This window comes from Lethenteron reissneri, chromosome 21 (assembly GCF_015708825.2).
Source record: "Lethenteron reissneri isolate LAM-NWPU_2019-01 chromosome 21, ASM1570882v1, whole genome shotgun sequence".
In the NCBI taxonomy this organism is placed as follows: domain Eukaryota; kingdom Metazoa; phylum Chordata; class Hyperoartia; order Petromyzontiformes; family Petromyzontidae; genus Lethenteron; species Lethenteron reissneri.
The window spans coordinates 2,132,746-2,148,321 of record NC_083799.1 but is presented as its reverse complement, the minus strand read 5'-3'; the positions used below and the strand labels follow the sequence as shown (position 1 = coordinate 2,148,321).

The following is a 15,576-nucleotide window of genomic DNA, read 5'->3' as shown; positions in this document are numbered from 1 at the left end:
ACGTTGACAAAAGACAAATAGTTCACTACTTTAGCCCACCGGTGTGTTGAAGAGTGAAACCACAACATTTACAATTTTTGGGTACGAGTTTCGTTGGTAATTGCATCCAGCATCATCCGGCAATTCGCCAGAATGGTGAGGCTCTGCACTTGCTCCCAGTCTTAAATAGAGCAGCAGCAGGGTGACGTCATCATCAGTACAAATTGCATAAGGACATCGATTCATGCTGATTTTTCAACACCAAATGCAATCTTTGGCAAGGCAGCAAAACAAAAACAGTCCCGGATTACACCAAGACAACACAGCTCCAAAGCACATTTACAAATGTGGTTGTGCCCGGCACTAACCTTCTGCTTCAGAATATGCTTTTAAAGGAAGATTTATGATGAGAGGAAACAAGGTTTTTCCAAAACGTTGGTGCTGCAACGGAAAATGTCACCTATTACAATTCTTGTTCTTGGGATAGTTAAAATACAATTTAGATGGACGTCTTAGATTTCATGGCTTTGACAATTGGGTTTATTAGCTAAGCATAGTGCAGATTTGCATATCAGGATTTTGTGGATGAACATGGTCCAATGTAGATGAATTCTTGTGTAGTGACATCGGGGATGCAGTGACATCGGGGATGTCACTGCATGGTGCCGGCCTGAGAGGGCCAGGGCACGCGATGCACTTGTCATCACATACACCCTGTGGGCGGGTGTAGTGCCAGCCCTAGCGGGGCTTGGTGAGCGCTGGATCGCGCGGGCACCGCGCATAGCGTGTGGTGGGGACTCCCACGAAGGGGAGCGGGGGAGTATCAGCCCAAGGGCAGTGTTGCCCCGGGCCATGGCACTCTGGTTGACCCTGCAGACACGTGATCTAGAGTGTCCATAGAGAGGCCCCCAGGTCGGGGGACTAGGGGGTGATAACGTGTCTAGGGAAAGCTCTTGAGCGGGAGATAGAAGGCTCCAGAAGGCGGGCGGGGCCAAGGGCGGAGCGGCCCCGACCGTAGGGGGACCGGGGTCGCTGCATTCTTCAAGCTGAAGTTCCACGTCCACCAGCTGAAGCCTACATCTCAAGCTGGAAGCTCTACGTCTTCGAGGCAAATACATGGTCGCGGACCCGAGAAGGGACCCAACCCTGCGTAGCAGTAACCCCTCTGTATAGAGTAGTTAGCTGGGTGGTTACCACCCTAGGCTGTATCTCGTGAAGGGCCAGTTACCCCTTTGTGTTACGTGTTACAAATAAATGTGTTGCCTCTAAAAAGAACGTCTGCGACTCAGTTGGACTCACGACACTTGCATCAAGTAATGTGAGATTGGATTTTAAGCGGAGGTCACAATGTTGGGTCCTGTACAGGGTGTTTCAAATAGATGGACCCAATTTCAAAGCAGTATATTTCACGATGGCAACATGTTACAATTACACAAAAAGTTACAAACGGTTTAATGAGTTATCGAGTTTTATTAACCATTTTATAAATGCTCTATGTGCCCTCCACCTGCTGTACAGACAGCATCGAGACGATAGTTGAATTCGTCCCAAACGCCTCTTCTCACGTTTTCCTCTGAGGTGTGTGGTCGCCCTGTGCCCTTCCCCTTACATAAACAGCCTGTTTCCTCAAATTGTCGGTACCAACGACGAATGCTCTTTGACATTGGCGGATAAATGCCAAAACGCCGTTGAAACGCACGCTGCACCACAATTACGGATTCACTCTTGCTGAACTGCAGAACGCAAAACGCCTTGTGTTGCGGGGTCACCATCTTGCGAATGACTGAGGCTAAGTGCTGTTTGTGCACTGGGAGTGGCACCTAGCGGTAATCATTTGAAACTCTATTCCCCGCCCTTTCAAGTGGTAAGAGTTTCATTCAAGGGCGGTTAGTGGTTGCAGAGCTACAGCGATTTCAAATCGGGTCCATCTTTTTATACCACCCTGTATGATACATCCTGTGCAAATCGAAGAGCAGAAGGATAAAGCAGGTTTAGTCTGTTTCGTGATTCATTAGTATGGGAGGGATGAATATGAGAAGGCAGCTTTTCTTCTTTAAGCAAATCTAGCAATTGAATACGAAGGTTATTTTGACACTACGTCAAACATCATCAGGGCAAGATCCCTAAAGTCCCAATAAAACTCCAGGAATTACAAATGATACAAATGTATCCAGATCATAATATGGTTTAGTCAAAATTACAAATCATATGTTGACTGCGAAAATCTCCGTGGTTCGATTAAAATTATGTTAGTCAGTTCATCACTTTGGTTAGTGCGAGTGCATGAGAAATAACTTAGGGGTATACAAGCTCTTGTGACTAATGCGTGTGTGCATTTGTTAGTGAAACCCCAGATAACATTTATGAATTATTTTTTAAGAACACGTATATTGACATTATTAGTCATATTTACAATTGGGAGTCTAAACATGCAATGTTCATGCTCAACTGATACCAACTCTACACACGCCACCTTTGATTCACCACTCGTTGTGCCAGCTGCACCACACCTACACACGGGTAATTGTGTTGGCTTCGTTTCGGTCGGATCGCGTACCATTCCGAGGATGTCAATCGTACGTCCAACCACACCACTCTACCACCACCCATCGCCATCATCACGCATTTCTCGAGCCACACCTCCACGAACCACCAAAACCCCTTTGCCAAGATGATACACGTCTCCACCATCTTCACACTCCTGGAGAGGTAACGTCCAGGCGGTAGCACGTTTACCGATTAATTAATTATTGAAGAGGTTCGTGATTGGAATCCCAGAGGCCAGTCCTGGTTATAATTGCAGACGTATTAACTGAAAACTACGTTGCCGTCTGATTCAATGGGCATTAAAGAACGGCTTGACGTCATTAAAAAATTAGGTCATTGTGTGTTAAATTTGAAAATTTTCCATGAAAATGCTCACGTTTACTCCGAAACAGCTGCAGACTATGTGAGACAATAGCACTCTCATGACAGTCTTGCGCTATAGGAATGGCACGAAAACCAAATGTACTCGAGATTTCATTTACAGGTGAAGTATAGCCAGTAGGTGTAAGGACGCTGATTAAACAGGTTGCTTGTGTGCAGTGTTATGAGGTGAGCCCCTGTGCGTTATGCATGTGTCGTGACATAGAATCGGTCACGTAGCAGCATAGCGCTGGCTGCTGGCAGGGAAGGGGATCTGCAGCTTACAGCAGCCCTGACTGACAGCAGGTCACGTGATAGACCAGAGAGGCATGTAGGGGAAAGGTCACGGAAAGGGCACATCGAGAACCCGCTAGTAGGTTCCAGAAGGGGGCGTGGCTGGGGGCGGAGCCAGGCCACGCTGACAGTATAAGAAGGGCCCCGGGAGGGGACCTCGGGGCTGTCGTTTGGAGTGGGATTCCGTCGTGCTGCTGAAGTCTTCACCATCGTCTCCATCTCAGCGTCGCCAGTCAGGCAGTCTACTAGCTGTCCTGACTGGGAACCGTAGCTACCAATTGTTGACTTAAAAGCCTTTTTAGAGTGCCTCCTACTCTTAGTGTCTCTGAGTCAGTCACTACACATGTACTGTAGTTATGCTGATATCGGGAAGGTCATGCAATTGGGTCAGGAAACGAATGTGCCCATATCCTTAAGTCCCTCGTGATAGCTGAGAAAAAGGCATGTCATGTTGAAAATCTTTAAATCAGAGAGGTATTTATTTATTTCACATGAAAACATTTCACTTCATAATGATATTTATATACATAAAAACAAAATGTACGTATCGTCTTTGATTGTAATTCGCAAGTTAGATATACAAGACGTTAAAAGAAAAAGATTAGCAAACAAAAGATAAAAACGAATCAATTTGGTTTTTTACAATATGCTCATTTGGGTGAATTTTAGCAGAGTTAAGTACAGCAGTCATATCCCACGCATCAATAAATGCCACATTCATGGTTTTAAACACTTCCAAGAGGACTTGGTTAAGCTTAAATGTGTTCCAGTTATTAAAGATCGCCACTCCGCTGTTTTCTCTCACGTTGGATAATTTAACAATGACCTTCGTTTGAGGGCTTCGAATCAGGAGTTTCTCCACTGCCGCTTTAATGTTGTGCATTCTCGTTTGAAACACGTGCAGAGGGAAGGGTGTGAAATGAGCGCCGAGGGAGATTGCTATGACCGTATCGCTCCCACCGGTGATGTTATCAATTCGATGAGCTATGTATCTGAAGTCTTTTTTTGAGGTTATTCTCGTGGCAATAAAAGGGTAGTTGTGATAATACCAATTTAATGTAATGTTGTATTCATCAACGGCAATATTTTGCACATCTTTTCCAGGTAGGTCACGATCTACAATCCCGAAACCTGTAAGAAAAGCAACACACATCATTTTAAATCTATCCATCAGGTAGCGCTTCCTGTGAAGGCTGCAGGTCTCTTAGACACCGCCAAGACCACGCCGACTGCTAGGCCATGCCCGCTTTTCGCAATCATTTAGAGACGTTAACGATTGGGAGCCAGGCCCGGGCAATGCTACTTGGCCAGTAATCACAACCGTTTCCTGTTCACCTTGGGTCGTCCAGATGTCTTGTGACCCCAATTTAATTCTATAAAACGGAATATTGTTAAAGTAATGTTTGTCGAAAACATAAATGAATATGAAAAGGGGAAAAAATTGGGGTCAATTAATTGGGGGTCAAAGCTTTCCATGACTCTTCAAAATAAACGTCCATCTGGTACAGACACAATGGGAGGCTCATCGATGGCTAGGTGCAGCCAAGCAATGGCTTCCTACTGGCCAAGTATGCTGTTTGCTAGTCTAGTAATTGCTGCTCACTCTGAGGAGTTGGGTGACTCTTCTGTAGAACCAGCATGCCACTTGGAGGTGGGGCCGTACCATCAGCCTGGGCATGAACACAATACATTTTCTTATAATTACAAGTAAATAAGCATCCTTACCTTTGGTGAAACGTTGAAAATATTTGAACCACTGCCCAATTGTTGAATCACCAAAGAGAAATATTTGTTTCCCCTTCAAGCAGTTCTTGACAGATGATGGCGAACCAAAATATGCATTGTTGCAGTAAGAAGATTTCCATGTGTTTTTAAAATAATATCCAGTTGGACTTGGATTCCCTAATCCCATAACACAATGTGTATTTCTCTGAAGTAAACCTATAAAAAGAGTAACAGTTTAAAGAAAAATATTGACATTGACTATATTTTGCTCAACAGTTATTTACTTACATAATTGTAAGTAAAGAATGATTTATGTCAGGAACTCTTTTTTAACCAGTGCAAAATCCATTAAACTAAAATGGGGAAACAAACTACAAGAACACGATGTTTATCATGTATTATTCCACAACACTGGTGACAGTCATGTTAGAACATTAAAAAAAGCATATTTTACCAAACAACAAACTACATAAAAATTACTAGAATTTATCCCAAAATGTGGGTCATTGAATACAAAAATTTTGTAAGTAAGATGAGTTCCCTGTTGGATCATACTAATTGATGTGAGCAATGTTTCCATATGTGCAGGGCCCATGCACTTTCGAGGTATAATTTGTTTTCTATCATACATGCAATGCATATGATACCACACAAGGCCAGTGCCAAAGTTCCCTCTTATTAGCAGTAGATATCCCTGCAATGGTGGCTCACACGACAGTTCTACCGCCCCCACGCCCCCCCAATTAAGAGGACCTGGAGCCGGTCCTCTACTCGTCACTGGCACAAGAGTAGGTAATTTAAATTAATTGGGGCAACTCTGGGCAGTGACGTTGTTAAGCGTCACTGCCAGCGACTGCCCTGATTAATGATTGATGTGCGCATAATAACCATAATACATGTCATCTGCTTCACTGTGGACGTTAAAGATTACCTGCCATTCGCAAATTTGAAAATTACCCGAAGAGTAATCATTGTCCAATACCGGCAGAGGGCATCTCTGCCAGGTGCTAAGGCATATTGTGCCCATTGGGACAGCTGCCACTGGGGGTGTCATATGTTTGAAATGAGATGCGATGTAAAAAGCTGAGACACCCCCAGGGTATCGAGCGCGATATCACAGACATTTAAACATTATTCTGCGAAAGCCGGTATAAACTAGTCCATTTCATAATTATACAGTAGTAAATTATGGTGCATATATGCATTCTTACCAGTTGATGGTGCAACATGTATTTTGTATGACATTGGAATTGTCACCCATATACGATCCCTGCAATAGAAATTCCAAAAAGTATTTTATATTTATTGTGCCACCGTTGTTTGAACAGTGTCTATATAAATTAATACCTTAATCTGTATGACTCAAAAACCTCGAGGATACTTCCCGACAAGGTAGAAAGCTGAAATGTGGTTAATAGGTAGCTTTTGGGACACGCACAACATGAACAATCTGAAATCCAAGATTTTTCATTTTAGGGCCCCTAAATCCTGATTTTAGGTGCCGCATAGACATGTTTGCGCGTGTCATTCAGAAACCATTCAAAATATAAGATTGTGGGTTTTTTCGTTTGATTGAGCGTTAATAAGCAAATGCAATTAAAGTGAGTCATTGTTCTATCTTTTATTGTTTTTTTATATTTCGGATTAAAGCGGTATTGAACGAAAAAATACGCATTTTATGGTGTTCAAATTGAATAATTATAAAAAGGTAAAATGTAGGAGCTTCCCCTCCTAGAGTATTAAGTTCATACATTTTTATTCTTTCTAATAAAAAAAACTTAATATTTAAATGGAGCGGTTTCCAATGGGTACAATTTTCAACATAAGAAGTTGAATCAAGTCGTCAACCATTTTTTTTGTGGAAAATATTTTTTGGAGCAGTTAGTGTCTGATCGAAGATAAAAATTGTAAAAAATTCATATCAGTTTATTTATTATATTTATTTAAAACTTTTTCCTGGCGAAGACAGCCTTTATGAACTAGTATCAAAATACACTGCTAAGTGGTTTTTAAATGTACTGTTCAAAGAATAATGAGACATTAAGAACCAGTATTGTGTATACATTCAACATAACATGTACTCGCAAAAAGTTCAGTAAATAAATGCTAGAAAATATCAAGTGCATTATACTTAGTGTCTGCTATTCTACCATGGGAACGCATGCAAGAGGACATCCACCGAGGGCATGTGGCAATGAGATCAGTTCATGCGCAGGTTGGAGGTGTATTGCTGCCCAACAGGATTGTGAAAGGTAGAGACGGCTTGAAGCTATACAACAGTGAATTGATTGCGGCAAATTATTCCACCAACAATGAACATAACAGTGGCCTAATTTTGCACATTGGACCTAAATATGCCATTGGCAATTGCAGGTGTTTTGCTTTGTTCCACTATGGTAGCACACTTCACCGCCTCTAGGTGCCCATGGTGGACATTTGGAGGGACCGAGGTTGAGTTTGGGGTGGGACTATAAAATAGTTTCATACAATTCGTGAGTTTTCCTACAAAACAAATTGAATCACGGTTTGGCGATCTTGGAGATGAGGCCATATAAACTGGGTTTGTACTGAGCATGGCATTGTTCTCAGTGCTATTGACGAGGCATTCAGAGCCACTATACTACATTATGGTGAGAATTCAACAAAATCATGTCTGCCTGGTCGTTTCAGGTGTGTCTTTATTTGCAAACTTGAAGGTTGTTATACATTAGTGTGAAAATAACTTTTCGTGCATCATGTGGCTTTTCATAATCGATGTCTTTATTTTTAGAATGCTTACTGTAAACATGGCTATACCTTGGAGGTAAAATATCAATGCAATAATCTGAGTGTACATGTTCTTACCTTGCAAAAAACTTCGTTTCCTCTTCGTTAAAAACATTCTTATAGTTACTTAGTGATTTCATAGTGAGAAGAGATGAACAAGGAAGCATTCTTGGTTTTTCACACATCCATGGTTCACGCAAATGTGCATCAGTGAAATCACAGACTTGCTTGGTAGTGTTTAGAAAAACTGTGACATTTGGTTACTTCTCTTGACTCCCCACTGACAAAAGTCCCCAGGAAAGTGACTTTATCTGGAATGGCTTCTCGGACTCTGTCCAGCACGCTCACGGCCTCACTGGAGTGCACGAGCGTGAAGGCCAGACTGCTGTCTCCTGGCCAGAAGAGCGTGAACCTCACATCGTACACACCATTGCCAAGGTCAGTCACCACGCCAGAAGACGCAGCCCCAAGGCGTGGGCTGAAAATCCGAGCGAGGAGGAAATCCCCACCGTAGAGCTTCCTTCTGTTCGCAAAGTCATACATTGCCACTTGCACATGGAGTGTGCCTCCAACGGTGTGACGTTCTCCTCCGTTTAGTATTGTGATTCGACTGTTCTTGGCAGATGTAGAACAAGTGATGTTGGTTGAAATGGGTATTTTATAACCATGTTTTCGAGTGACTCTGAGCTTGGCTCCGCGCCTCTGAGTTGCGGCCGTTACGTCCGCAAATTTGCGCGCGTTATAAATTGCATTATTACGTTTTGTTTTAGGATATGTCAATGTGCCACTGATTGTACCTTTTATTGGACGTAATGATGCATTTTGGTAGTGAGCTTTTGGTGGTATTACTTTGAGGTTCCATGTTTTCTGAAGAGAGGGATTTTTTCGTATTTCAAACAAAGCTATAGCAAATACGATTTATTTAGGGCATTGACATGTTATACATTACTAAATTAAGTAAGGTATTTAATGCGCTGTTGTGAAGATTGTGTATCAAAGACAATCACAGAAGGTTTTGTTTCACCACGTATATTACACTGCTCTGGGAGATTTTGGTGGTCGTGAGGTCTCCCTACCTCTACGGTCCCCGCCCAGCAATGCCACTGCCACGCGCCCACCCCCCACCTCCTGCCTGCGACAACCCACATCATTACCTAACCAACCCAACCCTGTGATTGATGGGACGGGGTGGGGCTTAAACAGAAAGAGGAGGGGACGAAAGAAAGGCGGGGCCTAAATAGGAAAGGTGCAGATCTGAAAGATAAAAAGGTGGTGCCTAATGAATAAGGAGGTGGGGCATACAGATGAAGGAGGAAGGGACGTCAGAAGAAGGGTCAGAGTCTACAGAGGGTGAACTATTGAGTTAAGGTGATAAAAGCATCGAATCAATTATGTGCAGCAGGTAGTGTAACTTCCTTTAGTGTGACAAATGCGGCCACAGGCCAACTCGTAAATATGAGATGATATATTTGACCATCACTCTATGGCCCTCAATCTATGTTTTTTTTCCAGCAGCATTTCTACGAACAGGACAAACTATGGACTGCATTTGATTTTTTGAGGGCCGATAGCATAGTGTGGACCTTTAAAAAAAATAGTACAAGTTTTACTATTCAGTATGTTTCTACATGTAAAAATTAAATAACATTTTGGTGAGCAACCTACAAGTATTTTATTTATTGCACTTGTGCTTTGTCTACTATTTTATAATTGTGTTAAATTATTGCCAGCAAACCGCTATAAGGCTGCACATAATACATTTTGTAGAGTTTTTCTGTATTATGCCTTCAGAAAACCCAGCAGCAGACCTGACTGCTGATGAGATTCCGACCGCTGAAACCAGTCAACGTGTTCATTGTAGCAATAGTTAACATTTTTTTTAAAGGTGTGCATTTGTATGGTGAATGCATAATAGAACATAATGTTGACATAGTTACGTGACCTTGAAAAGAAAAAGTATTGCATAGGTGATTGAATAGTCGCACGAAAGACATAACGCAGACATCTTCCAACGTCAATAGGTGGCAGTGCTTACCTTAAAATATTTAGTTGAACAATATATAAGAAGAACTGCTGCAAGTGATGTGATGAAAACTATTTTATTGGAGACCATTTTTTTTCTAAATGTCTTGGAATTCATTTTTCCTGCAAAAAAAGGTATTATTTGTCGTTTGAATACTCAATGAATTTAAAATGTTCACAGTGTATGACCTCAACAACAAAATGCTCAAATTCTACATTGTTTGATTTTTTTTCTGATTAACTTGCAATAAACATATAATTTATATGCAAGTATATAAAAATACATCCCTCAATGGACTGTAACATGCAAGAGCAGCAGTTTTCATCAACATGTGAGCTTCTTGAGAAAATAAATTTAAGCTGAATAAGTCCCAAAATAATCAACGCCGTTAACGTCGTTAATGATAGATAAATAATTCGACAATACACCTTCCCATATCTGTCCCTCCACATAAGCAAATAAAAAATATGTTTTACACATCTCATCAACCACACTGCCTTTTGGGAGTGCATCATTTCAGCAGCATTAGTTGAACAGAGGACAACTTTGAACCGGTTTCAATCATTGTCTCACGAGTAGAGTCAGGATGCTTGATTGCACCAATGCTGGTGAACTACCAGGTGTTGATAGGCAAGTAACCTCGCTCTCTGTTAGATATGGGTCCAAGTTCGACGCGAAACTATTTAATACACAACACGAAGTGCAGGGACAGGTATAGGAAGCAGGCGTGTTGTCTGCTTATTTATCGTGTTACGTACATTCTCTAAGTAGCCAGAATCCTGGTGACCAGAATCCTGGTGACTTATCAATATATATAAACACCCAGCTCTTGTCATTCTGTGTCATTGTGCGACATTGTGACTAACGCAGGCACGGATTGGTTTAAGTGCGTCACGTGACCGGGACCAAGCAGCCAACCAACGCTTGGCGGGGGCTATAGAGGGGCAGGTGAAAGTCCGCATCGAACCAAACCCCCAGCAAGGCCATCTACTTAACGACGAGAGGAAATTCACACGAAATGTCGTTTTCAATTAAGTATTCCAGATGTAAAATGATAAGCTTTTAATGAAGAGATACAATTATCTAATTCAAAACATAATACAATTCAAAATGTTTAATTTTAAAACTTCAAAATGGAGCATCGGGTGCTTGCGTGAATATGTCGTTTGGGTGCAATTTTTTTCGTGACATTCCTGGCCGAAGGCCATAAATGGTTGTGGGGGGCGCCTGTAGTCATATAATCATGGTCATCTAATCATGGTCATCTGTATGTATATATGCTTTTTTTACTTTTTTAGTACCATACGTAGCCAATCGTAGTCACTTAAACCGGAATCCTGGTCACTTACAGAGTCTATAAGTATGTATTTATATGTTCGAGTCACACACACACACGCTCTCCATTGACACCAAAGCTCCACGAGGTCTAAAGAAGCCTGAAGCTTCTCAAGCGGATCTGGCTGCTGCCGTTACATAGCTGCTGATACAGCTGTTGCATGGTCGCTGCTGCTGCTGCACTACACACGCCACCAACTTACCAGTCAACATCATGCGGGTTTTAGTCGCGATCCTGGTGACATCCACTACCCTGGTACATTCCCACTCCCTGACTCGTTATTTGCCTTTGTCGGTTTCGAGAAGGAAGGAGGCACGTTGAGGGCGGAGCCAGGCCACGCTGGGAGCATAAAAGGAGCCGAGAGCAGGGGCTCGAGGCTGCCGGTTCTGGGATTGGACTCGTCTCGTCGTTGCTGTCGTCTCGTCGCCGTCGTTGTTGCAGTCTTCGCTAGATATTGCGCTGCAGGAGAGTCGTTGGCCGTCTCAGGCAGCGCCGTCAGTGGTAGGCGGCTAGTGTTGTGTACAGGCTAGGCTAAGCGACTGTGGAGAGTGTGGGCGAGGCCGTGAACGTTGTTAATAAAGAAGGTGCCTCCTACAAACCTCGTCTTCGAATCATTGACACTACATATACATGCAACGCCCTTCTGTAGCAATATAGCACAAACACACCCGGTCCAATGGTTTACACCATTCTCAATGCAGATTAACCGACAATTATTAAACTCATTAGTACCCACGTGAATATAAGTGGCAGCTACAACTTACCGTGTTACCAGATGCTATATTGCACGTACAACGTTCGTACCATTCACGGGCGTATTCTAATGGTAATCACTAACCTCAGTATATTTAACTCCACAACTAGAACTAATAATAACTTTATTTTACGAGCGAATGGTATTCGACCCAGTCTGCACAAACTACACCCATATATATATAATTAAAACAATGTTCTTTGGTTCTTTCGGTAAAGTCACGTAGATAGCAAAAAAAATTAAGTGAATACAAATATCACGACTTTTCGATTGCAACACAAGCGGTCGTCATCAAGAAAAGGAGTTAGCCTCTAAAGGCAAACTGTTTAAAATATGACGAAACGTGATATTTTTATTCACTTTCTTTTTTTCTACATGACTTTACCGAAAGAACCAAAGAATATGAATTACTGCAGTCACGAACGTTTTAAGTCAAACAATTATTACAATGGTTACTGCGTGTATCCGTGTACATGTCAAACAATACAACAGTCATATGTTACAACGCTCAGCCCCAAGTATTTACCCCTTTGTCATTCACTTAATGATGGAAATCACGTACCGCAAGCGATATCAACCCTCAGGTTCTTGAGCATCTGGTTTGTGTAGTGACCCTATCAGAGACCGGTCTGTCTGTCTGTCTGTCATACCTGTCTGCAATCATTTTTCAGTTGGGGTGATGTTGCTATGTGTAATCCCAATTGAGTAATATGCAAGTCATATTTCAAAACTGACCAATTGGACCGTGACGCTTATTATTTTTGAATGACGTCATGGATCATGTAATGTCCGCTGTGATGGTTAACACAGCCACAGTATTATCCAGGGTGGCCTATCACATTCAAACCGTGCAACTATGGAACGCGTTATGACTGGGCCGTATCACAACAGTGCATGTGTGGTTAATCGCATACAAAGAAGCAGAGGAATATGTTTCATTCAGTGAATCTAAACCGGTACGTGGTTTGTTTGCCTTTAAACATTGGCTAGAGAACTTAGATACGACTACCTGAAGTCCCACTGGTCATTGTGGTTCTTAAATAAATCTCTTTTCCTTTTTATTGTTGATGTGTTATTTTGGGTTTCGATTTGTTTAATGGCAAATGGGTTTGTGTAACAGCTGGTGACAGTGAATGGTTGTATGAGTGAGTGATGTTGGTAAGTAATAGTGCTTGCGAGTGTTGGTGTTCATTGTAAAGTGAGTGTCGGTGAGAACTTCTGAGCATTTGTTGAGCACTTGTGATAGTTGGGAAATGCATTCCAAACATTCTCTTCACCTGCCACAGCATCGGCACTTTACATGCATTCCATAGACTTCGCACACGCAGCTGTTTTATTTATGGTATCTATTTTGTAGTGTGATGGCTGATAACAAAAAAGCGGCCTCTAACTACTCAAGAAAACCCCAATGGGTCCAAAAACACTTTTCAGGAGGGCGCTGCATGGGAACGCTTTGAGTGAAAAAAAGCTTTATAGCTCATCGGATTCCTCCAGTATAATTAAGATTCCGATTGTATTCCTTTTTAACAATTCGTCAATACAGTATGTCATGCTGTATACATTAAAGTATATAATTGTATTCTCTGTGTATGCCATTCAATCTATAATATAGGAAAGCCTCCTCTTTCGCCGTCTATTTGTGCACCCTTTCGTAACAGTGCCATGACGTGTGTTGTCTATAGATGCTCGGTCACGATATTTTCATTGCACGGTGTTTGTTCAAACGGGTGGTTCTGCATAATGCCTAACGGCTGAGAGATGTTTGGCCACACCGGTGGTGGGCCGTTGTTTGCGTGTTGTTGACGCCGTTAGGGGCCATCCATTTAGTAGTTACGCAAAAATCTGTCAACTTTACCCCCCCTCCCTGTACGCACGCGGACTTTTTACACCCCCCCCCCCCCCACCTGCGTGCGTACGCCTGACGCACCCCCCCCCCCCCCCCCCGAATTCTATAGAACGGCCGATATTTAATCCACGCAGAAACGATCAAGGATTAATAATATAAACGCGTTTTTAGCAAACAAACAGTCCACTGCCGGCTGCATTAAAGAATTACGTTGCGTACCTTGGCCACTTATTTTGCTGAGCTGCGTGACAGCTGCAGTCGGGGGCATGCAAGTGACACCTCTCCCACAGACCCACTTCTCCCGGTAGTACTTGTTGTCTGACAGCTGAAGAAACTGAACTGTGGCTCATTTAAAGGCGAATGTAGACAAATTAGTATTGAGTCTTCACCCCCCCCCCCTGTTTCCTACGTATATTGTCAGCAGACCCCCCCCCCCCCCCAATACGCAAGCGTACGCATTTGGGTTAACCCCGCTTCCCCCTCCATGCGCACGCACTAAATGAATGGTCCCCCCTCTAGCCTGTCGCGATGCCCCGCAATCACACGAGCGGCGAGCCAGACGCTTGGTGTTGTGGTTGCCGTTCACCCGGGGGGGGGGGGGGGCCTTTTACACGCAATTATGTTTAACCACAACTTGCACACCGTATCACCACGATTTGCCCATCTTCTATAGGCGTGTGGAAAGGCACGTTTGGAATGTTAGTTACATCGTACAGGACAGCAGCAAAATACCGGGTGAGCGGTGGCGCAGCGGTTGCAATCCCTTCAACAAACCCGCGTGGAGCAGCGTGGTGAAATATGGTTAAAACAATCCCCATGATCAATACGGCGTAAGCAGGCCTTCATCTAGCAGTGGATTGACAAATATATAATACAGTATATGTTTTCAGAAAGTTAAACCCAATGTATGTACTTTTATACATTCTGCTTTATATAATTGATCGTAGTTCGTCGTTATCATAATCTCATTATGTTACAACCTTCGTGTAATGTACACGCTGTTTAATCCAGCTGTACACAATTCACTTGTTAATCATAATTGAGTGTTTTTTGAGTAAGTAATGTAATTACGCCACCTTGTTTTGCAGCAGCCAGAGGAATGTTATTCAGAATGTTAGCAACGTTTGTTGAACGTGTTAGAATGTTTTTAAGTGCAACCGAATAATAGCGTCTATTTAGTTTAACACGTATAGGATTTCGTAACCAAAATTATCCATTAGGTTTTTTTTTTGTGCTCGATCACGTAAATATAAATGTGTCGTGAAACCCGCCACCACCCGACAGCCAATTAGTAAGGTTTGTCAAGTAAACAAAATGTGCCAAAAAGTTGCTAGTTCAGCACACCGGTGTGTTGAAGAGTAACCCCACAACATTTACAATTCGAGAACGACATTTCACCGGTAATTACAAGCAGCCTCATCAGGCGACAGACATAATTCTAGCATGTTTTGGTTACATGACAAACCCTTACTTATTGGCTGTGTCGGATGGTGGCGGGTTTAACATTTATATTTACGCGATCTAACCCAAAATACCTCTATTATGGAGCATGTATTAATCTGACGACGAAGATTACTCAACATATCCGCTATACACATTAGAACAACCGCATATGCACCTCCGATAAGTACGGTTGGCAACATACTGTGCGAACGAAGTTCAACATACACGTAGAACATGCCACACCAACCTTGTTGAAGCGAGAACAAAAATGCCCCATGCAGCATGCATGCTCTCGTCTAAGCTGTGCACAGCCTCCGCCCTTCACAGGCATTTGTGGTGTCACCTATCTCTTATCTTGGTATCCAGTTGAAAAGAAACCGGTTTGACTACTTTCAAAGACAACTAATTATACTGTAACCCATGCATGTGCACGAAAACAATCTGAAAACTGCACAGAAAGATCTGAAAAATATATATCATCAGGAGACTAAATTTAGCTTTAA

The 15,576-nt window shown here is 42.6% G+C and overlaps 1 protein-coding gene, 1 long non-coding RNA gene and 1 pseudogene across 2 annotated transcripts; 1 reads left to right on the top strand and 2 right to left on the bottom strand.

The window, feature by feature from the left end:
• The first annotated feature begins 3,380 nt into the window (after positions 1-3,380).
• On the top strand, positions 3,381-11,453 carry LOC133345031 (uncharacterized). The gene is made up of 3 exons (XR_009755402.1): positions 3,381-3,654; positions 7,962-8,109; positions 11,336-11,453. It is a non-coding gene; the product is annotated as an uncharacterized LOC133345031 (long non-coding RNA).
• On the bottom strand, positions 3,641-4,777 carry LOC133345030 (NXPE family member 2-like). Its single transcript, XM_061555403.1, has one exon. It carries the CDS (start codon positions 4,349-4,351, stop codon positions 3,782-3,784), a length of 570 nt encoding a protein of 189 aa, XP_061411387.1. The 5' UTR covers positions 4,352-4,777; the 3' UTR covers positions 3,641-3,781.
• Positions 4,216-14,036, bottom strand: LOC133345029 (NXPE family member 4-like; annotated as a pseudogene).
• Between the last annotated feature and the right edge of the window lie 1,540 nt (positions 14,037-15,576).